The 27,888-nt window shown below is 39.0% G+C and overlaps 1 protein-coding gene across 1 annotated transcript in view; it reads right to left on the minus strand.

Annotated features, from left to right (window-relative positions):
• Positions 1 to 1,062: 1,062 nt before the first annotated feature.
• lamb1b (laminin, beta 1b) overlaps positions 1,063 to 27,888 on the minus strand; it is a 32,455-nt gene continuing 5,629 nt past the window's right edge. Inside the window, exons 4-33 of the mRNA XM_079263193.1 lie at positions 25,508 to 25,581; positions 24,467 to 24,655; positions 24,322 to 24,385; positions 22,524 to 22,726; positions 21,319 to 21,439; positions 20,720 to 20,908; positions 19,787 to 19,963; positions 19,496 to 19,608; positions 19,325 to 19,404; positions 19,030 to 19,165; positions 18,780 to 18,938; positions 16,258 to 16,391; positions 16,059 to 16,179; positions 15,732 to 15,918; positions 14,212 to 14,355; positions 13,906 to 14,137; positions 13,382 to 13,545; positions 12,935 to 13,159; positions 12,601 to 12,818; positions 11,705 to 11,801; positions 6,575 to 6,944; positions 6,314 to 6,498; positions 5,956 to 6,197; positions 5,665 to 5,871; positions 5,432 to 5,576; positions 5,116 to 5,323; positions 3,286 to 3,427; positions 2,986 to 3,162; positions 2,718 to 2,877; positions 1,063 to 1,820 (exon numbers count right to left, since the gene is read on the minus strand). Coding sequence (XP_079119319.1) covers positions 1,684 to 1,820; positions 2,718 to 2,877; positions 2,986 to 3,162; positions 3,286 to 3,427; positions 5,116 to 5,323; positions 5,432 to 5,576; positions 5,665 to 5,871; positions 5,956 to 6,197; positions 6,314 to 6,498; positions 6,575 to 6,944; positions 11,705 to 11,801; positions 12,601 to 12,818; positions 12,935 to 13,159; positions 13,382 to 13,545; positions 13,906 to 14,137; positions 14,212 to 14,355; positions 15,732 to 15,918; positions 16,059 to 16,179; positions 16,258 to 16,391; positions 18,780 to 18,938; positions 19,030 to 19,165; positions 19,325 to 19,404; positions 19,496 to 19,608; positions 19,787 to 19,963; positions 20,720 to 20,908; positions 21,319 to 21,439; positions 22,524 to 22,726; positions 24,322 to 24,385; positions 24,467 to 24,655; positions 25,508 to 25,581 — 5,000 coding nt within the window. The 3' untranslated portion in view covers positions 1,063 to 1,683. The remainder of the gene's footprint in view (positions 1,821 to 2,717; positions 2,878 to 2,985; positions 3,163 to 3,285; positions 3,428 to 5,115; positions 5,324 to 5,431; positions 5,577 to 5,664; positions 5,872 to 5,955; positions 6,198 to 6,313; positions 6,499 to 6,574; positions 6,945 to 11,704; positions 11,802 to 12,600; positions 12,819 to 12,934; positions 13,160 to 13,381; positions 13,546 to 13,905; positions 14,138 to 14,211; positions 14,356 to 15,731; positions 15,919 to 16,058; positions 16,180 to 16,257; positions 16,392 to 18,779; positions 18,939 to 19,029; positions 19,166 to 19,324; positions 19,405 to 19,495; positions 19,609 to 19,786; positions 19,964 to 20,719; positions 20,909 to 21,318; positions 21,440 to 22,523; positions 22,727 to 24,321; positions 24,386 to 24,466; positions 24,656 to 25,507; positions 25,582 to 27,888) is intronic.

Below are 27,888 nucleotides of genomic sequence, written 5' to 3' on the forward strand. Positions count from 1 at the left end.
CATTAAGTAAATCTACTCCTTGGCAGGGTTACTGAGTTGTTTCTTTTGTTTTGTTTTGTTTTTGGAGCTGTGTGTGTGCGCGTTAAAACATTTGTTGGTGATTTAGGTTATTAGACATTGAAATAGTCTTTGAAAATTCACTTTGATTATTAGCCAGTTAAAAAAAAAAAAAAAAAAAGATTGTCGTCTAGTAACATACCTTTTTTGTTTGAAGGATGTTTTATCCTGTTTTCAGTTGCCTGCTTCTATTTTTCCCTGGTTTTATTTAGCATAAGTAAAACCCAGCTTTCATCCTACACATCAATATTTTAACCAACCTGCTAAAATTGTAATCAAGTTAAATATTCAGAAAGATGGAGTCCAACTTCCACGTAGACTCTGGTTGTAAGTTTCTTCCCTGATCTTTCTCTCTCCTTAACAGCAGCAGCTTTATGTACTTATGAATTTCTCATCAATAATGTCTTGCTTCAATTGGATGAAATAATTGATAGCGTTTTCCTAGCGGTTGCCATGGTGAATCCAGGTGGATTTCCATTTATCATGGCTGTTTATTGTGGTTCCCAATTTTGGGTTAAAAAATAATTGATTGAACAACTCAAAGCAGCTATTCTAGCACCAAAAAACTAAAAGAGTTTCTCAATTCAAAGTAAACCCAGAGTTTCTTTTGTAGAGTCAGTTTGTCGGACCTCTTTTCTGGAACAGGTCCCAAGTCCTAAAATGAGGTAAACACAGCATAAATGTTAACTATGTCATTATTAACAAAAAACTAAACCAAAATGCAGATGCTGTAACTGTCTTGAATGTTTTCAGTTTGTCAGTATGTAAAGATGGACTTCTAAGTTGGTTGAGCAGCAGTAGTATCTGTAAGGTAATTGCCGATGTATTTCTGTCTTGGGACTGTTTAATACATACCTGAAAACTCAGTCTTTTCAAAAATACTCACACATCCAGATCAAATAAATGTGCATTAAATTAACACCACCTGCATGCTGATTACCCTCTTAATTACTATAGAAGCAGCAAAGGTGCACTAAATGACACATTTAGTAAAAAAATGGGTAAATGTATTATTTTATTGCAGATTTTTATGCGTAGCAATTAATTTCCTCAGATAATCAAAACTTCAATTGTGAGAACATTGATCCTGATAAACCTCATACATGTGGAGGTGTGGAAATGGTGAAACTAAATCCAAATGAAAACAAAGTTAATATATTCACTTCTGGATTATGTATGTAGAGTGTAATAGTACAAACATAGCTTGATTTGCTTCAGCAATTTCTTTTATATTGCAGGTCAATTTTAATTTTTTATGTGTTATAGCAACATTCATTAACAGTAATTCTGAGTCAATTACGTACATGTTAAATTTTAATATTTTTATACATATGTTCAATCATACAGTTAAACACATTGTCGTAGCTTGTGAAACTAAAAAAACATTCTTGGTTTTGAGGTCATGTTGGCTTCTAGTGGTATCCTTTGGGAACTCATTTAATACTTTAATAGCCTCTGGCAGCTTGTTGCTGTTGTTAAAACACATTTTGGCACTGACAGTGTCATAAAAATATATATATCTATATATATTTCGTTTAAACAGCTATATACTTGAGCAGTCATCTGGGAGCATTAAGTTAAAATATTTTATGAGTAGCAGTAAATTTGCAGCCGGTGAATGTGTCATTACAGACAGGTGCTGTAAAGCGTCACTTTGTGGCTGATCTCCTCCAGGATGCGGCGGGCGGTTTCCTCCAGCTTGGCCAGCTCTACAGCTTTGCTCTCCAGGATGTGCTGATTGACCTCGTAGGAGCGCTCCAACTCTGAACAAGAGACAACAGGAGATGTGTGTTTAAAGTAAGAGGAGATTTTTCATTTGTGCTTAATTGTAACGAATGTTGTGTTCAAGATTTTAATTTTGTTTGCAGTAAGATTTTGTACAGTTGCTAAGATTTTTGATCGGTTCAAAGTCAGAGATGAAATCAGAAACAATCACCTCGAAGTGTGATGACTATGACAAAAACTCCAAATCAACCAACAGACTTTCAGCAGGAAATGTGACACAATGAACCATAATAAACTCAGAGTTGATAAAGATAAAATAAAAAAAATGCAAAACATAATATTTGTAAAAACTTAGTTAACTTGTTTCAGCAACTTATGACTTGTGGTAAACTTGTACAAGTGGAACATTGTGGCTTCTTCAACTCCATCACTGCTACATTTAGCCTGTTCCATTCGCATTACATGTGTGTACAAGATCAATAATTTGAGCTTATTTGAGCAAAATCTGAATAGAATTGTTATAAGTATTACTAGTAATAGTTGAACAACCCTGTGAACGACTTGCACTAGTTTCAGCTTGAAGTGAAATGTCATAAAATCAGATGTAATACTATTTTCCTTTCTTTTATGACTTTAATATTGTACCTGATTTTTATTTGCCCTAAAAAGGAAAGTTTTGAAGCTATTGTGGCTAAAATCCTTTTACAGTAGTTGGACAGAAAAGGGGACGATGTGCAGCAAAGATCCCCAGGCACAGTTTTAAACCTGGGCCAGCAGCATAAAGGAGCTGGAGCTCATGTAGATGTTGGGCAACTGCTCTACCAGCTGGGCTAAACATTACCCACAAAATAAGCTTTTATCTTGATATATTTAAATATATATCTTTTTTTCAATTTATTACAAAAGAGGCGAAAGAAATGCAATAACATGGTCACCTCCGAGACTCTGCAGCTTGCTGCTGCTTTGCTCAAGAAGCTCTCTGGCTTCCTTTTGCAGCTCCTCCGCTTTCCTCCTCGCCTGCAGCACCGACTCCCCCTTATCCTCTACCTGCTCCTCCACCACCTCAAATTTATCTTTCACCTCCTCATCAAACTCCTGCAACATGAACACAGCAAAAAGCACAGGAACGATGACGACTGAAGTAAACTTTAAAAATAAGCCGTAATAGTGAAACAGTGAGTAACCGGTGTGTGTGTGTGAGACCTGCTGCGCCTTCTCTGCGTCCTGTCTGGCCCGGTCGGTGATGTGCTCAGTGTTCGCCACCATCTGGTTCACCTCCAGGTTGTTCTGCCTCAGGAGGCCGACGTCCCTCTCGAGTTGCACCAAACGACTCGTGGTGTTACTGAGCTTGAGCTCCGACGTGGCCGTCTCCGACTCAACCTGACACACACAAGCATGCGCATTAAAAGACACGAAAGATGCTAAAACATGTCAAACTGACACAACAGTACTTGTTGGATGCAGATCTGCAAATGTAACTCTTGTTGTCTCATATCTACTCACAGAGTTGAGCAGATCCATTGTGCCTCTAGTGTTGTTCTGGGCAAGCTGGATGGCGTCCATGGCAGTGCTCTGAGCACGCTCAGTCTCATCCAGGGCTGCCTTTACCACCTCTGCTGTTTCTTTAATGTTTGATGCCTTCTCACTGATGGACAGAAAGTGTACAGATAAACTCTTCATCAGTGAACAACAGTAACAGACCCAACACTAATATTTCATTGTGGCAAATGTTTACTGGGACTTTCTGTCGATAAACTTTTAAAATTTCCCACTTATTTTCAACCAGTGTTGCATTAATTTATGAGCAAGCTCTTGTAATGATGATTGGTGAGTTTAACCACTGCGAAAAGTCAACTTCTCAAAGATTCTCAGTGGGGTTCAAGTATGGAATCTGTGGTGACGTCTCTCATGCTCCCTGGACGACTCTTTCACAATTTGAGTCAGATGAATCCTGACATTGTTGTCTTGGAATATGACTGTGCCATCAGGGAGGAAAAAGTTCATTGATGGAATAACCTGGTCGTTCAGTATATTCAGGTAATCATAAGACCTCATTGTTTGGTCAAATACTGTTGCTAAACTCCAGGTCACACACTGCTTCCACAGGCAGCATGCTCAGCATGACGGCTGCATCTCTTCATCCTCTTCTTTTTATCCTGAATATTACTCTTGAGCAGATTAAATCTGGACTCATGAGACCACACGACCTTCTTCCATTGCTCCAGGGTCCAATCTTGATGCTTCATTGCTAGGGATGCACCGATCCACTTTTTGGGAGTTCCAATCCGATACAGATGTCTGAAATGTGAGTATCTGCCGGTACCGATATTTGCAGATACCAGATCTGTTTATGTGAACGTTATTGTGACTATGGTTATTATTGCTGTTATAACTGTGTAATACTTCATTAGGTTGTAATAAATGACCCATCCTTTCTGAAGTTACCTCACCAATACAAATATAATAACATTATAGATCTAACAATTTCAACAAGTTTTATTCTGATTTGGCACATTTTACCTAAATACAACTATAAGTGTGTGGTTTTGAAACAAAGATCTTGCTTTTAGTGGAACAAAAAAATGTCACATTTAAACATTCAAGGCATTTATTTCTTTTAAAACATGTCCAAAGCATGTCATCAAACACATGCCGACTTGAACAGTGTAGTATTTTGGTTGTGGTATCGGTACACTTTTATTAATACCAAGTACGAGTACACGCTTGTTATTGAGCCGATACGATACTGGCTATTCATAATCTTTATGATAATAAGTAAACCCCATTTACCTTTTTTATTTTTTATTTTTTACGTTTACAGTGAGGAAAATAAGGAGAGCTTGCAATATGGCAGGGTGTTCAATTATTTTCTTCCCTGCAGCTTTTCTTATGTTTACACACCTGTATAGCTCGAATCCCTTCACATTGGTATTTCATATGGAAATTTTACTACTTTCAGTATTGAATATTAATATTCTGACACATGTCTTCCTCTGAGATGATGATTCCCCACTACCCTTCCAGATAATAATGAATCAAACAGTTCCTAACCCAACTTTAGTAGTTTCAACAATCTCCTTACATGTTTTCTTAGCTTGATGCCAGTTATTTCACCCTTCTGAAACAGACTAATGTTTTTTCTACAACCACACGATGTGTTTTCCAGTAAGTTTGTTTAAGAAAAGAGAAGCTGCTTACTGAATCAGTTAGGGTTAAACAAGCTGTTACCAGCTGAAACATAACCGTCCATGCACTATGGGAGGCGCTCTTTTCTTAATGGTGGTGACTTTTTTGGAACGGACAGTGTACATGGATGTGCATGTAGTTTCTAACCTCGCTGTCTTGGCTTGTTTCAGGAGTAAGTCAGCCGTCTGGATGTCCTGAGTGCTCTGACTGAGGATCGTCTCCACACTGGAAAGAGTGCTGACCTTCTCCCTGATCTCCTTCGTCAACTCCTGCAACTTTGCCGTCGAGGTGGGCATCTCCAGAGCCAACACCTCGTTGGCCACCGCCTCGATCACGGACACATCCGCCTTTTCATCTGGATTACCAGAGAGAAAACTCAGCTGTTGTCTGCCTCTCAAGCAGAAAGGTAAGATGATTTCAGAGCTGCTGTAAAACTCAAGTTGTACGTTTGTGGTGCGCTGACCTGTCAGGAGGTCTCGTATCTCTTTGATGAGGTTGCGGAGCTGCTCGTTGCTCTGCTCCACTCTCTCTTTGCTGTGGTTGGATTTGGTCAGCACCTCCATCGCATTCGCTTTGGCCTCATTTGCACGCATGTTGGCTTCCCAGACCTGAACACAGCAGGTCCTGTGATTTTTTTTCACATCTACCTTTAATTGTTTTACTCTGCTTCTAAGACATAAAAATAATCTCACTCACCATCCTAGAAAGTTTGTCCACCTCCTGCATAGCTGCTTGGATCTCCTCGTCCAAGTTCTTTGCTGATTTGAGAGAATTTTTGGAGGTTGTGACGAGGCCACTACACCCTTCACCTCCACACTGAGGGGCTCCGTCCTCCCTGAGACAACCTAACCCACCGCAGGGGGAGCAGTTTTCTCCCTCATCTTTGGGTGCACCACCACACGTCTACATGAACATGAACATGAAAATATAATCTCGGTTTCAGCGAGGGCGATGCAGCAAAGATTTTGCATTTGCAATCTTTCTCACCTTTTCACTGAGTAGAGACATGTCAAATGATTCCACTTCTTTGGACAGTTTGTCCATCTTATTTGTGTTTCTTTGGTGCTTTCGGTCAAATTCCTTCTGACTGCTGCTCAGTTTGTCCTCCGTGGCTTTCCGTAGTGCTGCAGACTGCTCTACTGTATTGCCAGGATCACTGGTTGAGGCCTTAACAAGCTGTTCTGCAATCCTGGACTGCATGTGTGCACCAGAAACGGTTGCCATTGCACCTGGGAACAGTAAATTTAGGCAACTGGTTTAATAATTTAGGTGCTTGTAGGTAAACATGCACTTATCGTTTGTTAAAAGAAATACTCCACCGCTTCTCTGCAGTTTAACTTCTCACCGTAGATGTTGGCGTTCTTGGCGTTGTGCACCTGTTGTCTCAGCTCCTGGACGTTTTGCTCCAGCTTGTTGGCCTCATCGGTCAGCACATCTAAGTTTGTCTCTGTGGCGTTAGCATCACCATCTAGAAGGGTCAGTGTCTCCTCGGTCGTATTCAGCTTGCCATTGAGGTAGGACATCAAACCTCTGAGAAAACAACAACAACATATTGATTAAAAGGCTTCTCTGGCCTCTGTGCAGCTCTTTTTCTTTGCATACGTACGTAATCTGATGCATCAGGTCTTGTACATGCTCCAGGTTCCCTGCTGCAGTCTTGTTCTCTACTATCTCTCTGACAGCCTTGGCGTTTCTCTCCAGGCTGCTGACTAACTGTTTGTACGGCGCTGTGACCCCGCTGGTCAGGAGCTCAGTCACTTGGGCTTCAAGACGTCGACTCTGATTGGTCAGCTCACCAACCACAACATCCCAGATGGCAAAGCACTGGTGGCAGCGTTCACAGGCAGGGAACTCTCCCCGGTAGCCCCTGGCGCATTTATCACATCGCATGCCTGAAACACCTTCCACACAGGTACACTGCCCTGTGGCGCGGTGACACTGCTCGCTGGAGATCCCCCGGGGGTCGCAGTCACAAGCTGGGAGAAAAAAAGGAAAACAAGACATAGATTTGAAGTCAAAGGGAACGACTGAATTAACTAAAACAATGAACTACAGCACAGGTGGGCAACTCTGGTCCTCGAGAGCTGCAGTCCTGCAAGTGTTTCCCTGCTGCAACACAGCTGACTCAAATGAATCGCACACTTCTGCAGTAGGGGCGGGAAAATTGAATCGGAAAAATAGAATATCGGGATTTTTTGCTTCACAATTTTAAAATAGATTTTTTTTTTTGTTAAAATAAATTTAAAAGAATTTCAAATAAATTAAAATAATCCATTATAAATTTTCTGTAATTTTTTTTTGTTTTTATTGATCTTTTTATTTGCCTTCTTGGGCATTATAGCAGGTCCAGCTAATGTGTTGTTTTTATCTAATTGAAATAAGAAAAAAATGACGAGCAAAAAAAGGTTTTGTACGTTTTTTTTGTTTTTCATCTACAAAAATAAGCAATATTGAAGAATTGTAAGAACCGCAATTAGAATCGAATCGGCACCCAAAAAAATCAGAATCGATTCGTGACAAAAACATATCATCACAACCCTTATTGTGAAGTTTGATGTCATGTTTTGCACGAGTCTGCTAATTAAGTCTGATGTGTGTCAGGTGTGTTTCAGCCGGGAAACTCCCAACTATTGCAGGGCTGTTACCCTCAATGACCAGAGTTGCCCACCCCTAAACTATAGCATGCTTAGACACTGAGGACTTTGGTTGTATTATGCAGACAGACTTTAATATAAATATGTTTTAAAACAGCAACTTTCATTTTCTTCATTTCCACATTGGGAAAAAAAGAGGTAAATTACATAAATTGTTGGAAATTATTTATCTCAGGGGGAACTTGGACAAGTTCCCAAAAATCATTACAAGTAAAAAATTAAAAATTAATATTTTTCAGATTAATAAAATGATGTTAATATAAAAATGAAAAAAAGAAAAGAAAAATTAACCAAAAAAAACCCAATCAAATGTTTTAATTTAATTTAAGATGGATAATTAACCTGAATTATTATTATTATTATTATTATTATTATTATTATTATTATTATTAATAATAATAGTAATAAATAAAATTATTAACATTATAAACATCAACAATAGTCACTTCAGTAACTATAAATAGAAAAAACTTGTAATAAATTGAATTTGCTCAATTATAATTTAATGAAAAAAAAATTGCTTTTGAACTTTTGTTGAAAAAAGTAAAAACACTGGTTCAGACAGTTTAGAGCACTTTGCTGATGAGCAGTGGGACAGAATACCTGCCAACAGGTGCAGAAGTCTGAATTAGGTACAAAAAACACCTGATTGTAGTGATCAAATATCAGATTTTCATCCATTTTTGTTCATATATTTTTGTCAATTTCAACTAATTTCAGTGACAGCTGTTTTTTTCCTTATTTATTGGGAAGCGGCTTGAATGCTGAGCAAAAATGTAGATGAAGTGACTTGTTTGTTTTATTCTTATTATTGGAAATGAAAACTTCTTAAATATAAAATAATGAAGCTTTAACCTTTTTTTCACTCTATAAAAGTATAGGTCATCTTTTTATGTTTCCTAAAGGGAATAAGCCAATTGGATCTGAAATTTATCTAAGTCTCTCTGCCTACAGTAAATAAACAGACCCTGAAGGTCCCGCTGATCCCTTGAGTTTGGGTCAGTGAACAAAAGCAAACAGCAGGACTTCCGTTCCTCCCCCAAAAAGGCAAAGGAGGATCCTGGGTCAGATTCAAGGAATGCAACACTTCACAGGTTTCCACCAGCAATTCTGCTGCATTTCTGCTCTATTTATTGGTGTGATTTATGAAGTAAAAATGTCTGGCTGAAAGCTTTGTTTCCGTCACGGTGAAATACAACACATTATGATTATGGGCTGGCACATGATGAAGCTTGTTTGGTTGTTTTAAAGATGAGCATTAGACATCTCTGACATCCAAACCTGTCCATAATGATGAACTCTACATGTCTGAGATACTCTGATACAGATCAACCAGCATCTTTCCCACTCATTTCCCACTGAAGTGGCCTCAGTTCCCATGAACGCAGCAGCATGTGGACATCATCTGTGCAGATAGGAAGCAATGAACAGCTGGGTAGCTAGCTTAAGAGAACATGAGGGTGGGCAGCTGGAATAATTTAAGAATACTGGGATCTCCTGGGTGTTGGTCCATGACAAAAGTGGGATGCCTGGGAGTCATGGAGAACATCTGGTTCTCATAAGGGGGTCATTCCCATATCCCCTCCCTCTCCTGCTCTGGGTTCATTTTTTACTCTTTCCCGCTAGCACTCACTTTCTGAGGTTGAGCCAGCTACTGTGAGACTCATATCACCAGATGTTCTCTTCAGCAACTTGTTTAGTGAGCAATACAACTTTGTTTTTTTGAGTATACATCTCAAAATGATGCTGAGTGTCTTTTCTTTTTAAGTATTGTGGAAACTACCGAACATCACCACTGGCGTGTTTCATTGTATGCTACAATCGGCAGAAAACTAAGGAAAAACAATATAAAGCAGTGACTCAGGAACCACATGAGCTCTTCAGATACTTTGAGGAAAAAGTTTTGGAGTATTTAAGGCAAGGTGGTGAAGTCCTGGTGTTGAGATGCTGATGTTTCCACTCAGATACTTAATGGGAGGTAAAACATGAAGCTGTCTGACTGGGTGTTTATTGTTGAGCTTTTTTATACGTAGTCCTCCTGAGTCAAGAAAATATCCAAAACAAGGCAAGTGTAGAGTGTCTCATGTGACACATGATCCATTAAAAGCCAGTCCAGATGGCCATTTATTTTATCCATAAAAGGCAAAAATCTACTAATTGTTCCAAGCTGTTAAAGTAAATGTGCCTAAAGTCCAGACCAAGTAGACTTTTAAGTTTGCCAGTGTCACTTTTGGCCATGTTGTAATGCTATACGAGTCGAGGGTTTACAGAAACAAGCTGCAAATTTATTCCTTTCAACAACATATTATGTTCTAGTTATCCACATCTGGTCTCTCCGATAGCTTCTGTCCTGCCGATTTGACATGTTTCTGCACTGACAATATGCCTAACTCAAAGTAAAAGTTCTACTCAAGCCTGTTGATGACCCATTGATTAGAATCGGGTGTGTTGAACCAGGATACATGTAAAGCCTGCAGGACAGTAGTTCATGAGGGACAAAGTTGGGGATACAGAGGCATAATATTAACTTCCCAGCTTATTAAAATAGATGCACATTCAATCCCTGAATAAAAAAAACCATACTTTTTCTTGTACTGTACATTACTTCAGTACTTTATGCCTGAAACATTTGGTCTGACATCGTCTGGTTAAATTATAAACAGATAAAGTTAAGTTACAATACAGTAGATGAATTAATGCACCAATCAACAGAAATGTCCACACTCCTGTTGAACAATATGACGTTCTCTCATATTGCTTTCTTTTTACCATCTTGACAATGTGATTCAGTTTTGTTTTTATATATATTTTTTATTTTAAAAAATAAGTTTCTTCTAAAAGTGTTGTTTTAGTAGGTATTCCTGTAATATCTGCTGCCACCAGGAGCAAACTGGTATTAGAAAACTGCAGATGTCTTTGCTGAAGATGACTTTCTACACTCCCATCGCTTATGGTCATAAAGCTGGTTAGCAGGCACACTCCAGCACACCTGTTACAACAGGTTGTATATGGTAGCGTCAGATTCTAGTTAACAGCCTGTAAAAGCTGTCATTTAAATCGGATTTGGCAACACACTAAAATACATTGTTTTCATGGAAATACAACACCATTCTGAAATTATTTGTTTTAAAAGCACCGTGTGTGTGAGGTGCTGACATTATTTAAGGTTCATTAATAGCATGGGGTTATTTTTTGGCTCCTTGGTTGTGAGATGATCCACTGTATTAATACAATGTTGCTGTGGTTACAGATGCTGCTGAAATGATTGATGGCAATTACAGTTGTGCTCATATTTATTCATAACCTTTTATTAAAGAAGGAAAAAAACAGCTGCCTGTAAAATAAGCTGAAATTGACTAAAGTAGTCACTTACATTTGAGGGTGGGAACAACATCATAGTTAAAACAATTCAGCTAACTGAGCATTAGCTTGTATGTTTGGATTGTGATGTATATAATACTTCAAAATGATATTATGAATGCAAAACCTTTACATTTACTCAATATGGAAGAAATGTGAAGTCATAAGTAACCACAGTTGTGCTCATATTTATTCATACCCTTTCATTAAAGAAGGGAAAAAAACAGCTGATTGTAAAATAAGCTGAAATAAATTTGATGAAAATCATTACATTATTTTCTAATTCTGTTTCAATAGAAATATTTTTTTAAAAAGCAAACAATTAAGATAATTTATTACATATTACATCACTCATAAACTAATATTTTGTTGAACAATCCTTTAATGTTTCCGCTCCAGTCAGGTGTTTTCTGTTCCTCTCAGTCAGACTTCTGCACCTGTTGACAGGTATTTTGTCCCACTGTTCAACAGAAAAGTGCTCTAATTTGTCCAGGACCGATTTGTTTGTTTATTTTATTTTTCTTTCTTCAACTCAATTAAATTTAAAAAAAGGCATCTTATCTTACTAAATGATATTTTTGTAAATTTTTAGTTATTGCTCCTTTTTTAAGTTTCCAGTTATTTGAGTGACTGTTGTGAATTCAGCCTTTTCTTTAATGAAAGGGGATGAATACATATGAGCACAACTGTATGTAGTAAATGTTTGAGGGGTGAAGTCCTACCATGGCACTTGACCTCTGGATTCCCCCAGAAAAGTTCTTTGCACTCCCGACAAGTCCTGCCACCAAAGCCTGGTTTGCACACACACTGTCCTGAGACCTAGAGGGAAAAGAACACCACATATCAGGTCAATGATGCAAAGTTGCATCACGCTTTGTGCAGCAATCAGACATTTTGTGCAGTCTTCAAACCATTTGTTTAACATGTAGACACAATGGAGCTTTGTAGTTTGATAGCACTCCCCCCTCGCTTGGAAAAAAATGTGTATTCAGTTATTCCATGAAGTATTTTGAGACTTCCTTCCTCTGATGGATTGCAGCCAGTAAACACAGAAACCCAAATGTTTGTGTGTGTGAGAGAGAGGGAAACCCAGTATTCAGCTCTTCTCATGCACATTTGTTTGGGTAAAACTGAGCTGCAGTAAAACAACTAAAAGAAGCAATCCCCAAACAGCTGGAGTCAATATATCAAAAGAATTGTATAACCACAGCCAGGCCTGTATTATTAGGTGGGATGGTCGCAGCCCTGCTGTTTCACTGTTAGTGGGAACGGGTTTTTTCTTGCTTGTCTCCACATGGTGGAAGAAAATCTCTGGTAACAACTATGAATTTAGAGACAAGATTTAGTGGTTTTGTTCAGCTGTAGACCATATACAGGAGGAGAAAATTGGAGCAACAGCTGTGACACTAATGCAGGAAATAATCACAGGACTTCTGGGTTTTAATAAATAATTCAGGTAAACATTTATCTTTCTACTGAATATGTGTAGTTTCTTAAGATTCAGATGAAAACACTTAAAATAATTTAGTTCTTTGGTCTTGATTGGATGAAACTATATAGTTTTTCATATGAAAGCAGTATAATGACGGTTTGGTGTTAACAGCTGGACCTGAGTCACCTCATTGCAGGAGGACCTGACGGAGTGGACGGGGTCACAGTCGCAGGGCTGGCAGCCTGTACCGCTGGTGATGTTCCACATGTCAGCAGCACAGCGGTCGCAGTTCGGACCGACCACGTTGGGCTGGCAGGGACACTGGCCGCTACGCTGATCACACTGACAGTCATCAGACGACGAACAGGCCTGAGGTAGCGTTCCCACCGAGGAGCACATACACTCTGCACAGAGGAGTCCGGGTGGTAATCATATATCACAATCCATATTTAGCAATTATTATTTCCCAAAAACTCATTTGAATGAATTGAGTTTTTATAATATATACAGTCATACTCACTACTGCAGCTCTGTGTGGCAGCGTTGCCGTAGTAACCCAGTTTACAGTGTTGGCATGTGTGGCCCTGAGTATGGTGCAGGCATTTAAGGCAGGCACCTGTTCGGGCGTCACAGGACTCGGGGTCGTACATGTCGATGTTGTTGTTACACTGACAGGGAATGCAGCGCCCTCCTGGAACCAGAGGGTTTCCATAGTAACCTGGAGCACACTCGTCACACCTGGCACCTGGATGATGACAGAAAGCAGCGCTAAACAAAGTGATACACCAATGAAAAGCTTTTCCTGGAGAATGGCTAGAAAGAGGCCAGCGTGGTAATTACAGAGGGAAGAAGTGTTGTTTGGGTTTGTGACCTGACCTGTGTGTGAGTTGAAGACGTGACGACAAAAGCTGCGCCTCTGAGATGCTTACAGACAAACAAATCTGTGACATCTTGTACGTTTACACACCTTTGTAGCCTTGGCTGCACACACAAACCAGCTGGTTGATGTCGGCCAGAAGATAACAGCTGTCTGCGAACTGCCGACCGCTGCGCGGCCCGTCTGGACACATGCAAGGGCGACAGTAACCCCCTGATCCCAGCTGTGGGTTACCATAGTAACCATTCAGACACCTGGAAGTAAAAGAAATGAAGTCTGAAGGATTCTTTTTTTTTTTATTTTTATTTTTATTTTTTTTTGTTTTGTTTTTTTGTTTTTTTAGTCTAAAGGATTCTTTTTTTTTATTTTATTTTATTTTATTTTCATTTATTTTATTTATTTATTTATTTATTCATTTATTTATTTATTTTTTAGTTTATTTATTTATTTATTTATTTTAGTCTGAAGGATTCTTGACTGAAATGTCTTCAGTTTAAATCAAATTTTTTTTTTTTTTTTTTTTGTTACACATCATGGTGGACATCATACACCCAAAACTTAGCTTTTATCTGAACTACTTTTTCCCCTTCATCATCATCATCATCACATTGTACCTTCCACAGTTGTGTCCAGTGGTAAAGTCCCTGCAGCCCTGACACTCCCCAGTTTGAGGGTGGCAGTACTCGCTGTGGCCGTTACATTGGCACTGTCTGCACTGGGGGAAGCCCCAGAACCCTGGCAGGCATTGGGAGCACTGGCGACCCATGGCTCCTGGGACACAGTCACACTGGCCGGTTGCCTCATGGCAGAAGGCGCTGATGGAGCCCAGAGGATCACAGTCACATGCTGGGAGGGAAATTAGGATGAATGAAAATGGTGATTTTTAACAAGCAGAGACTGAGCTACAAGCAGACACTCACGTCTGCAGCCGGCGGGGCTGAACAGGAAGGTAGCCGGAGCACAGTGGTCACAGTTCCTCCCGACAATGTTGGGTCGACACATGCACTGACCTCCGCTGGCCTCACACACAGTGCTGAGTGAGCCCTGAGGGTCACACTGACATGCTGGTAGGAGGTAGAAAAACATGGGAAAGTATAAAAAAAAAACTTCACAGTATCTGTAGAGATGTTATGAGCATTAAACAATGAAATATTAAACATATTTAATAAAACAAAATTACCCTTAAAAGGCTTGTAAGATTTCTCATTAAAGCCAGCTTACTACTGGAATAAGCTGCTTATTAGTCCTAGTTTTAAGAATTTATCATTATAAATGAGTGTTTATCTAGTTTAGTTTATTAAGGATCCCCATTAGCTGTAGCAAGCTACAGCTATTCTTCCTGGGGTCCGGCACAATTCTATCAAAAACAAAAACTTGTAAAAAGTTACACCACACATCAGCACTTCAGTTCAATCCTGGAATACAAGCTTTTTACATATTCAAAATCATCTCTTTACATCCATTTTTACATCAGTAAATGCATGCATGTAATGGTCATTCATGTTACATCCTATCATGTAAACTATTCATTCACAAAAATACGCTTACTTTTAATTAGATATCAACCTATATATTTGATTATCTATAATACAAATCTTCTAGTACACCTCTGACCACGTTATCAATTAGTTTACTAAACGAGTTTAGGTTCCACGTTTTTATATACTAAAAAAAAAACAAAAAACATTTCCAGTCTTAATTCTGATGTAAAGCAATTTTACTTAAAGGTCCACCAGAAAAATATCTTATACAGACACTGATGGATCAATGGACCACATCATTTTGACTGGATAGTCAGAAAACTCAAAGATCAGAGGCGACACAAAATGACCTCAAATATAACATGACAACCCCGGAGATGCAGAAAATCACACCAAAGAGATATAAAACTTCCTCAGAGACATGGCACTACACACCAAAATCACCCCAAAGAGGCTGAAGATAGCATTAGAAACACAAACCCACTGTTGAAAGACACAAAGCAAGTCAGTGAGGAAGATGAAGATAAAAACTCTGGACTCCTTCTAAATATTTTAAGAGGAGCACAAAACATTAAAAAGAGATTTAAAACATCAATAGCTAAAAAAAAAAAATCACAGTGTGAGACACAAATTAGCTTAAGCGGGAAGCAAAACCACAGCGAAGACACCAAAAATCCTGAAAAATGAGTCAAAGAAACACCAAGCAGCATCAGAAACACACAAACCAGGATGCTGACTGGAGAGTAAATAATAAAAACATATCTGTTTCATTTAATCACCATTAATAAGCATTTTGTTTACAGTTAAATCATATATTAACATTTATTTTGTTTTAATTCTTAAGTAAAACTACATCAAAGGAACTTCATATAGACAAAACTCTGCAAAAGAAGTTGTTTTACTTTATTAATATGTGAATAAAATAAGGACAGATGACACATGCTGATATCACAACGTACCAATGGCCCCTTTGTGCAGCAGAGCAGAAACGCTGAAGATGTAGTCGTTACAGATGTCCGTCATTGGGCTTTTGACGACGCTCTGGCTGGTTTCCAGACACCGATAGCGCTGGAAGGTGTCCCACGCTCCTTCGCCCTCTGTCCCATGAAACATATCCATCTCTCTGACTCGAGGCATCAGCACCAACTATAAACAGAGCACAGGGTCACAGTCTCCATGGAGACCACATCAGAACCACTGGTCTAAGAGAACAGAGGAGTAGAGTCATTTTTCTGCGTCTATACGGAGCATTTCCAAGTACTGATGGTCTTACAGGTGATACATACCGAGTCGATGAGCGTGTACGGACTCTGGACGTGGCTTTCTGATGAATACAGCGGCAGGGTGAGACGGATCGTATAGTTCAATCCTTTCTCAAAACACACCGGTCTCACCAGCAGCACATGCCTGAAACACATGTCTGGATGAGTGTGTGTGGGGAACCTGTTGCTGGGGAGACATGCCGTGGCCTAAAGTAACGTTTACCTGGATCCAGGTGGGAGAGAGATGGACTGTTCGTCTCCACTCTGGATGGAGTTGCTGCAGTGGGCGGAGTAGTGTGGTGGGTTGAAGACGGGACGCCTCACTCGCATGTTCACCTGCTCCCACTGCTGTGGTAGCTGTCAGGACACACACACACATGAATTTATTAGTAATTAGATGAACCATTTATCTAATAAATTAGATGCATAATTATTAGTTGCTGCAGGAAGTTTTTTCCCTTTTATTCTGTTGCAACCATATTTGCTCAGGAAATCTGATGCAATCCTTACTTGTGGTTTTCTTAACTAGAATTATAAGAGCAAATTCATTATAATTGAGAGTTTCAAATGATGTGATGATGGCCGCTGACTCTGGTCGCTACACAGTTTTGGTTTTACTAGATTTAACGTCTGCCTTTGACACAGTGGACCATGACTTATTGATTGATCGACTTAAATCAGAGATGGGTTTTTCTGGGACTGTTCTTCAGTGGTTCTCCTCATACATAAAAGGTAGAACCTTTAATGTTGCGGTAAACAATATAATGTCTCATGTGTCTAAACTGTCGTGTGGAGTGGCCCAAGGTTCTGTCCTGGGACCTGTTTTGTTTCTTTTGTACTTATTGCCTCTTGGCCGACTTATTTGTGGTTTTGAAAATGTATCTTATCACTTTTACGCTGATGATATTCAGTTGTACTGTTCCTTCAATGATTCAGAGTTTTATTTTTTATCTATGTTGTTAGAATGTGTGTCCTGCATTAAAAACTGGCTCTCCTCAAATTACCTTCAGATAAATTCTAACAAAACAGAAACTCTGATCATTGCCCCTGATAAAAAGATACCTATGATCAAAAACTATCTTGGTGCTCTGGGACCGTCTGTGAAAACCAGTCTCAGAAACCTTGGGGTTGTGTTTGATCAGGCCATGTCTTTGGAGAGTCACACCCGACAACTGACCAAAAACGGTTTCTATCATCTAAGAAACATCTCTAAAGTAAGGAGGTTGTTGTCAAAATCAGATCTTGAAATGATCATCCATGCTTTCATCTCGAGTCGCATTGATTACTGTAACTCTGTTTTCACTTACATAAATAAGACAACTCTAAATAAGCTTCAAATTGTGCAGAACTCTGCTGCCAGACTTTTGACAGGTGCAGCCAAAACAGCCCACATCACCCCTGTTTTGACACGTCTTCATTGGCTTCCTGTTAAATTTCGCATAGATTTTAAAATTTTAGTATTGACCTTTCGGGCGTTACATGGTCAGGCCCCTCAGTATATCACCGACTTACTATGTCCATACTCTTCTGGACGCTCTCTTCGGTCTTCTGGCCAGAACCTCCTGAAGGTTCCAAAAACTCGTTTTAAAACTCGTGGTGACCTGTCTTTCCAGTCTGTTGCTCCCAGACTCTGGAATGAGCTGCCTCTGTCCCTTCGTGTGCTTGACTCTGTGGACTCTTTTAAAATGCAGCTAAAGACTCTACTGTTTAGAAGAGCTTTTGGTTGATTCTTGGATGATTTTAATTTTTGCTGATTGTTGCTGATTGTGTTATTGTACCCATTTTTATGTACAGCACTTTGTGATTTTTATCTGTGAAAAGCGCTTTATAAATAAACTTTACTTACTTACTATAAGTGGATTATTGTGGGTTTAATTGTTATAAGTGGACTGAAATAAATTGCATTTAACTGGACTGTGTGTGTACAGTTCCTTCAGATGACTGTTGTGGATTTTGGCACTACACAAATAAAACAGAATTATGCTTTTATCTAAATCAATCTACACAAGTTGCTTTATTTGAGCTAGCATTAGTGTGTTAACCTGGACCGAATGCTTTATGTTTTTATTTATCCAACACAAAATATGTAATTAGTTTAAACTGACTCAACTATTTTTGTTTTTAGGTAACTATATATATTGTTTTTAATTTAATTTAATTTAATTTAATTTAATTTAATTTAATTTTGATGTCCCAAAGATTTCCTACAAAATCACAATTATTTTTATAATTATTGTAGGAAAGATGACATCCCTACGGAGGCCTGGTCTGGTGCGTTGGTGGTTCTAGGAGTGAATCTCATCAGGAGCTGATTTCTGGTTATTCTAGCTTCTTCCCAGAGTCCTAAATCAAGCAGGCTTGATTAATCAGTGGTGTAAATGGACCATGAGTGTTGGCAGAACTAGTTGTTTATCTCATTTGTCATGCGGTAACCCTGTCCACAGTCTACTCCAACTCTTATCTGATGCTGGTGTAACTTTGAACAGGATGAAGTGGATAAAAAAGAAGTGGATCACTTTCGCCTTTCTTTGCTTTAGTATTCACCTTAGCAAACATTGCTTGTTGTAAGGGCAAAAATTAAGGGAAATTTGTTAGAAATCTGACATTATGATGAAGAGTTACTTCTGAGCCTCTGAAAAAGCAGCTGGTACTGGAAAGGAATGAAGGCAAAAACATGAACAAACAGCAATGCAAGCTGTAAGTTGAATGAAAAATAGCCCATGACACATGTAAAGTGTATGTTACCTGTGGTTCATAGCGTATTAGGAGGTCATAGTCCATGGACTCTGGGACATTGTTGACATTAAACTCTAGATATGCTCCTTCTGGCACATTAACAAAGCCCATTCCGGTCCATGTGGGACTTCTGTCTGTAGGATAAGGCCTTGGTACCACCGTTACACCCTGAGAGACAAAAACACATCCTCAATGCTGCTGTCTTCGTACTGTGAAGGGGATGCAACACAAAATAGATGGGATGAATAAACAGACTCACAGGTCCATGCTGAGCATCCTCAGCTTCATAAGTGTAATGATCCAGAGCGATGAAGTAGAAACCGGATTGGACCTTATCACAGCGGCGTCCAAACATATGCTCCCTGCACACACACTGTCCTGACTGAGGGTTACAGCTACAGAGAGACAGCAAGGACAAAATATTTACTTTTCTGTTCGTCATTTATTTGATATGTTAATGGCATTTTTTTCAAGTCATTAAACGAAGCAGATGATGTGATATGCACAACCTGAAACTGTCTGCATCTGTCTCTGATGTGGTCTAATACACCTACTTGTTATCGACAGCCCCACCCTGGTCACAGTCGCATGGTCTGCAGCCGTCCATGTCATTCGACAGACCCCAGTGCTGCGGCTGCAGAGGACAGGAAGGAAAACAGACGTTTGACTCACAACCAGAGGGACAAGTATCAACAGTGCGTCTGACAGCAGTGTTGCAGCCATACCAGACACTGATTGCAGTTGTGTCCCTCAACAAGACGTTTGCAGAAGCACCTTCCTGTTTCTGACTCGCACGGATTTCCTCCCGGCAGCGTTCCCAGCGGGTTGCAGGTACAAGCTGCCAGTCCATACACGAAAACAATGCAGCAACACAGAACTGTACGTTTGTTTTCATGTACACTGTTTGATCTCCACCAGTTTCACGCATTTTCTCATCAAGAGTCCGACTTTGCAAATGCAATTAATGGGATTCATATGACTATATAACAGAATTAAAATGTGCATTTGAGACTTACGCAGGCAGCCGTCAGGCCCTTGTCCCAGTCCATAATGTCCATGTTTACAGTGGTCGCAACGCTCTCCCTCCACCTTGTCTTTGCACCGACACTGACCCGAGATCAGCCCGGCAACCACATCAGTCCGCGAATCACACATTCCTCCCAACAGAGACCCCGACGGGTCACAGTTACATGCTTTGGAGACATGAAAGATGATAGTAAAGTAAAGATAAGGTAAGAAAAAATAACTAATAAACCAGATGAAAATTCCAGTTGCATCATAAAACCTTCACACAATAAATAATTATAATGAAATAAAGCAAAACAAGGCAAACACAAAACTGATTAAAATGTCACTAAATATAAAACACGTACAAAAAAAAATGTAAATCTCATTATCAGTCTGTTTAGTCCAAAGATGACATGTGAATACGTCTGAGGACATTCCCTCTAAATCTGAGAAGATTTTAATCTTTTTATGAAACTTTTACCCCGTTTTTAAGAAATATTTCAAAGAGATGGGCTTCCACATGAAGTTACAGTTATGACAAACACCAAAGACTCCAGTAGCTTGTTTGGAGAAAAAAAGACATGAAATAGAAAAAGCTTATCTTATGATAACATCATTGTTTCTGTAAGTTTTGTTTTAAGAGCGGATGGATGAGATCAGACAGAGCAAAGAGCCAAACAGCTGGTTATTTATGTCCTGATGAGGGTAAAACAGGGGAAGATAATGGAGGAGGTGCGTCTCATTTTACAGCTCTATTTCCATTATTACCTGGTACTTTGTAGGTAATTACAACCATCCTGCAACAACTACTTTCAGCTTCTTCACTACAAAGCCTTCAGCAGTTGGCGGGAAGTGTCCAGATGGTGTTAGTCTGATACTGTAACATGGATTTTACCGCAGGTAGTGTAAAATCCATGCCGAGTTGTGAAGGGGTGACGTACGTTCACAGATGCTCGGGTCCCTCAGGTCTTTGTTGGGGTTCTGGTAGAAGAAAGGTGCACACTGCTCGCACTGTCGGCCCACCGTGTTGTGCTGACAGTCGTCGCACACGCCACCGCTCACGTTGCCCGTCGTCTTGTACACGGCGAGGTCAAAGTGACACGACGCGGAGTGCTGGTTACACTCGCACTCTGAGAAAGACGTGGAAGTGTTATTTTCCCAGATGAGGCCTAAAAACTGCATCTATAATCCACAATTTTCAATTGTAATTCTCTTCTCTCAGTTTATTTTCATCTCTGTTGTAAATATAAATTTATATGTTTAGTTTTTTTTTTTTTTTTTTTTAATAATGTGCCTCAAACTTTGATTAATTTGGTATTTTAGTATATAAAGTGTCAAATTATCAGTTTAAAATTAGAAAGACTTGTTTTACTGTGATATATGTCGAGACAAAACCAGAAAACCTCGATTCATTTCAGGCTCAGATAAACAAAATAACTATACTAAGCAGTTAAACATAAACTTGGAAAAGCTGGAAATGTTCAGTTTGGGAAATCTGCTCATTCACAGACCAGAACCAGACCAGAAAGAGGATTCTTACGCTTGCAGGAGTGGGTGTTGCGTCCCTCTGCAGGCCTCCACGGAAAATCGTGGTAGAAGTCTTGACAACGTTCGCAGTTCAGTCCCACGGTGTTGTGGTTGCACACACAGCGGCCATGAACCTACACACACACACACACACACACACAAATGAAAACTCATTCAAATTCACAAAAATGTTGCTTTTTGTCACCGTATAATGTAAAGTCAGACTTCCACCTGCGGTGCTTCTTTTATTTACAACTCCATTTTCCATTATTCACCTTAGATGTGTTCGGGTGACTTTATTTGTACCCGTAGGCAGATTTGTTGTGCAGCAATTTCAGGTTTGGTATCACAGAAGACAGTCAATAAAATAGATCTAATCTATTTAAAATCCTAAAATTTAATAAGGAGGACTGCTGCAGATATAACGTTTTGTCCTACAGCTCGGCACCTGGATCCTGCATCCTGATGGGAAAAGGTGAAATCAAATCAAATCAATCAAAGATACTTTATATATCCCTGAGGGGAAATTCAATTCAAGAAACTCCACAAATAGAGGGTGGGAGTCACAGCTCACAATATTAGAGGCTTTATGCTGCACCTGCCTGGTGTACAGGGCTGAGGCTCACCAATCAGCCTACTGGACCATTTAATAATCTGACTGACTTTATTTTATGGCCTTTCAGAACCAAACTACCAAACCAGGCTACCAAGAAAAATAACAAAATTGATTCAATAAAAGATCTGTAAAAGAGAGAGACAATTGTTTTGTCAATATTAAAACATGACAGCTTATTGAGGCAGAAGAGAGAGCGTGTCTGAAAAGTCAGAAAATGTATTATGATCAGTTTTAGTTACATATTTATTGCAGTTAAAATGAAGCCCGTCAGACAAACTAGCTGATGATATGAAGTGATGAATGCTCTGAAGTCTACAACTAATTTTTACAAGACAGAAGAAGAATTTACGTGTAGCTAACCCGTATCATTGTTGCATATCAACAAGTCTTATCAGCACCAGCAAACCAAACAGACTAAAAGATAATTAGACTTGAATAAGTTTTAAAAAATGTGTTTTCGTTTTAAAAAGCAGCACTAAAATGATAATATAAATACAAGACAAATGTATAAAGGTTCAGGGTAAAACATCACTTATTTAAAACATGGCCGTCGTGAAGGAATAAAAGACATGAAATAAACGTAAAAGTGAGTTTATCTTCACCATTCCCTCAGCTCCTGTCGGATCTCCATCAATCGGAGCGCACTCCGAGGCATGGCCGTAACAGAAGCAGTTGCCACGGACGACCATGTCGTAGAGGGCGTAGTAGTACTTCTCTGTCACTTCATCACGGGAGTCGAGCAGGTTGTCGCCCAGCGTGTGGAGCTTAATAAATTTCACTCTGAGGTTGGTGATCTTCAGCATGTCTGGAAAATGACAGAACAGGCTTGTTATGAGGACTTGATATGAAGATTTATTGTCATATTTATGATTCAATGCAAATATTTAACTAAAATCAACAACATCCTTTGCAGTCTCTTCCTGTCAGTTCAATGAAAGTAAGCACATAAATAAAAAGAAATGAAGTTATATTGATGTTTTTAGTTTATATAAGCAGCAAAGATAAGTGTTGAGTCAGTCAGACAAAAGATTTTACACCATAATCAGCTAAATCTTTCAACAAATTACTGTTTTCTTTAGCTGTGATGATTTTATTGCAGCAGTTTCTAAATTTAATTTGCCTTTTGGTGCATTTATTCATAAAAACAGCCTTTTCTTTCAGTAATTTCAACTTCTAGAAACTCATATTTACTACAGAAGTCACAAACCCACAGTGTTTCCCACAAGCTTTAGGGTCTCAGAGGAAAACTGTTTCTTTTCCGATGTAAGCGAGTGTAGAGTCGGAGTTGCTTCCGAATGTGAAATTCTTTGCAGTGCTCTTCCTGTCTGACCTCTGACCCCTGCCGCTCTGTTACAGGAAGCTGAACAACCGACCACTGAAAGTCGGTCAGAATCATTTTCAGTGGCTTTCTGTGGGAAACATCTCTGTCTTTTACAATCACACGACGGAGTTTACTGTCAATCCACCACTCACGACTGCAATATTTTAAATGGCAGTATGTTTCTTTAAATATTTAGTACATAATGTATGAAAAATAATTTGACTGAAGTGCATTAGTAGAACTTTACTTCATTTCAGACCCAAAGCATAATTAAAAAATTACAATACAGTGTAGGGTTTAAAAAAAATAAAAAACACAGAGCTCTTCCCCAGTGGTTCCAGTCTGGAAGAAAATCTGACAGAACTGTGTACAGGGTTAACCAACACAACTATTAGGTTTTTTCTGACTCAGGTACCCTACATATAAATCTATACATCAGGTAAGACAGCAGAGAAGGCAGGTACTCAGTCAGTGACAGACGTACGGCTTGCACTCTCAGCAGCAGCTTCATGTTGTTTATAAACCACTGTGAGTTTCTCATGCTGCTGTTATATCAACACCACAGATTGGCAGCATATAAAAATGTACAATACGCTCTAAAATATTAGATCAGCAGAGATACAGAGCATGTGCTAAACTTACAACAGCATACTCACTTGAGCGTACGGCTCATGGTCATTTGCAATGGCATGACCCGAGTGTGCAACCTCGCTGCACACACTGAGTACTGAGCTGGACTGATAGGAGTCAGGAAAGATTGACCGTCTGTCTTCTTTGCTTTTTACCATCATAGTCTCACTTTTTTTAGTGTTATATTTTTTATCAAAGTCGGCATCATTCTGTCTGCATATTCTCAGTAGCTGCACAAAATGAGCTAAAATGACCAAATCATCAGCGTAGCGGTGATTAAGTCGTGTCACCAACCCTGCAAGCTGGATCACATGCATTTAAAATCAAAGGCAGATACATATTAAAAGAAAAGGAGATACAGTATTTGGAAGGAAACAGATGTTACATTCCTCTATTTTCGCTGTCTGAGGCGAGTTTACCTCAGACCCACATCCTAATTAAAGACTTACTTTGTATCCTCAAGCTGTAGGGGTCCTCAATCTCAAATGCGGGGTCCAACACTCGAAATATTACCTGCAGCATAATAAAGAGTGAAAGTCAAAACTCTTCAAGCAACACTTCTTTTAATTCCTAAATAAGCGAAGGTAAACTCACCTCTCCCTCTGTGGATGGTTCGATGTCTGAGTAGCGGGAGTCACAGATGATGTCATCCACTCTGACCATGGGTCCGATGGAAACGCTGGGGAATGATTCCTCGCAGTCGTAGGCAAAGTAACGATAAACCTGCCACGTCTTCCCGAAATCCATGGAACGCTCGATTATCATCGCAGCAGGACGAAATGTCTGTCAGCAGATTAAAACGTGATTTCATTTCTTGTTACAGTAAATATTGCAGATTTTTCTCCTTTTTTCTGCATAATTGCTTAAAATATTCCCAAACTAATCCAATCACTTACACTCACAATTTCCTTCTTCCAGGAAGCCTTTAAAAGCAGGAAGATAAAAACTTTCCCTTTGACTAAATCTTCCATTTTCAGAGTTGTTCTTTTTTAATAAATATGCTATGTCCCTGACAGATTAACAAGTAGATAAGATAAATTGCAATGAATAAAAGCAAATAAATGAATGAAAAAAATTAATTAAATATAAAGAAATAAAATAAAACAAAAGCCAGAAGGTTTTTGTTGTAAATATACAACAGAGGGCGTGTTTAGGTTCGATGTGTTGAAGTAGGCGAACATCTAAAATATCCAGGACTTTGTCTGAGAACTGGCTGTAGACATTCCTGATCTATAGTATATACTGTACATGAATTATAGCAGAAAATAATCTAAACAACTGGCAGTAAAGATGCTGAGTGTGTATATTTCCCGTCATGTGTCTTAAAACAGGATGGAGAGGATGAATGTCTGAGTGTGTTGGACGTGATGTAGAGCCGCGGTGTTGAGGAGAAGCATGATTCCAGATGGCTGCCATCAAAACGCACCATGTGACGGTGATAAGAGGCCAGCAGCGACTTTACTGCACACTCCTAAACTCATCCTCTTCCTCCTTCTCTTCCCACCACTCTCAGGAGACCAGAGCAATTATCAGCAGCTGTCCATGGCTGCTTGCATGTCGCTGGTATGGGAATCTTTCTGCTTTAACATATACATGTGTGTGTTTGTGGAGCTGTGTGTGAGATTAAACGTTCACCTTGAATGTCATGATAAGGTGTGTGAAGTGAAACTCAGCCTCCAGGTCCAACTGGACGGTGACATTCTCCACACCTGCAGGAATAAAAACCAAACAGGAAATTAATCATTTATTTGTGGGAATTTAAAATGTCTGAAATCCTCACACAGCCGAACATGTGCTCAGCGTTTAGAGATCCACTCAGTGCAGCCAAGTTGGATTTTTTTTCAGGAGACATGTATGAATGTAAGCTCTGGTTCTGGACTGTGTTGCATGAGTGCTTCAGAAATCATATGAGCGACAACTGGACTCCATTCTAGCAGCAGCAAAAGCAGAAGAAAGTTGGCGTTTTACAGAAGCAGCTGTTCCAGAATGGTTAACATTGTGCAACATTTCACCATTTTTAGCCATGTTAGCAGGTCAGGAATGTCAACAGCTAAAATGGGGATTACTTGGTTATTTACTGCTAAACTAGTAATTCAGAAATGCACATATTTAAACAAGTAACAGGCAAGACGTACATTTTAGGTTAGCAGATTTGTTTTGTAAGAGACAGCGTGTCTCAGTGGGACTACCCATCTAAATAAAGGTTAAATAATTAAATAGATCTTAGTGCTTGTGCAGGAGCTGGAAAAGGACTTAAAATGGATCAAGAAGTCATATTATTACCTCTGCCAAGGAGGTTAGGTTTTGACCGGCGTTTGTTTGTGTTCAAGATAACTCAAAAAGTTATGGATGGATTTTCAGGAAATTTTCAGGAGTTGTTGGAAACGCTGGAAAAGGAAGAACTGATTTATTTTGGTGGTGATCCGGATCAACGTTTGGATCCAGGAACATTTTAAAGGCCTTGGCAGAAGTTTGGGCTCTCTGAGTGCTTTTCTACAGTTGTGCTCTTATGTATTCATCCCCTTTCATTAAAGAAAAGACTGAATTTACAAGTCAACCAAATAACTGGAGACTTAAAAAAGGAACAATAACTAAACATTTGCAAAAATATCATTTAGTAATATAAGACACCATTTTTTCATTTAATTGAGTTGAAGAAATAAATAAATTGGTCCTGGACAAATTAGAGCACTTTTCTGTTGAACAGTGGGACAAAATACCTGTCAACAGGTGCAGAAGTCTGACTGAGAGGAACAGAAAACACCTGACTGGAGCGGAAACATGAAAGAATATGTAATAAATTATCTTATTTGTTTGCTTTTTAAAAAAAATATTTCTATTGAACCAGAATTAGAAAATAATGTCATGATTTTCATAAAAGTTTTATTTATTATTACTTTAGTCAATTTCAGCTTATTTTACTGGCAGCTGTTTTTTCCCTTCTTTAATGAAAGGGTATGAATAAATATGAGCACAACTGTAGTTACTTATGACTTCACATTTCTTCCATATTGAGTAAATGTAAAGGTTTTGCATTCATAATATCATTTTGAAGTATTATATACATCACAATCCAAACATACAAGCTAATGCTCAGTTAGCTGAATTGTTTTAACTATGATGTTGTTCCCACCCTCAAATGTAAGTGAATAAAAGTGACTGTAGAGTAGAATAGAATAAAATAGTAAAGCTCCATGTTGAAAGCAGTTTTAGGAAATAGAAGTTTTCAACCCTTAAACTGTTTTATTATTCTTTTTAAACCTTTATTTACATAACATTCACTTTATTAACACTAGTTGGTTAAAGTTAGTCCTGTGTCACGAGGTTAGGATTAGCTAACCTTGTCTCATTGGCATATTATCACATTGAGTGGTTCATAATTGGAGATGAAATAAGAAATAAGTCATTTCTACTAGTTTGTGATATGTAAAGATGTATTTATACATTTTTACATATGTATAAATACAAATGTAAAAATGTATTTATATATGGCATGTCTGGATGAGCTGAGCAGCTTGCTAAAATGAAGCTAGATTAAATCAGCAAGGGAATAAGGAAATCCCAAACATCTGCAGCTTCCAGCTGTTTCAGAGCCATCTGCGCTGCTGGCCGCCACTCCAACCATGACTCACACCTCTGACAGATTCCCACCACTCTGCAGGAAAACTGTCTTTAAATGTGCAATAAATGTGAGAGTGCATCAGGTCTGCTTGGGAACTTCCAGAAATGTAATTAGAATATAACGCTGACAGTTTATGTTTTTTACTTCAGTGTAAAATCTCTTGTTTTCTTTTAGTTTATTTGGAGTAATTTAGTCAGGAAAACGCAAATAAAACACATGTTGTGTATTTAAACAAGTGAGCATCTGGCTGCAGTTTGCATGAATCACTGTACTCTTATTTATTTAAACAGTCTGAGAGAAGATTTAATCCTAGTGGAAGCCCAGGTTAGATCCCTTTATGCTACTGGGCTCAGTGATAAATGAGCATCAGCTTAGAGACCGGATCCAAGCAAAC

This window comes from Telmatherina bonti, assembly GCF_933228915.1.
Source record: "Telmatherina bonti genome assembly, chromosome: 23".
NCBI lineage: Eukaryota > Metazoa > Chordata > Actinopteri > Atheriniformes > Telmatherinidae > Telmatherina > Telmatherina bonti.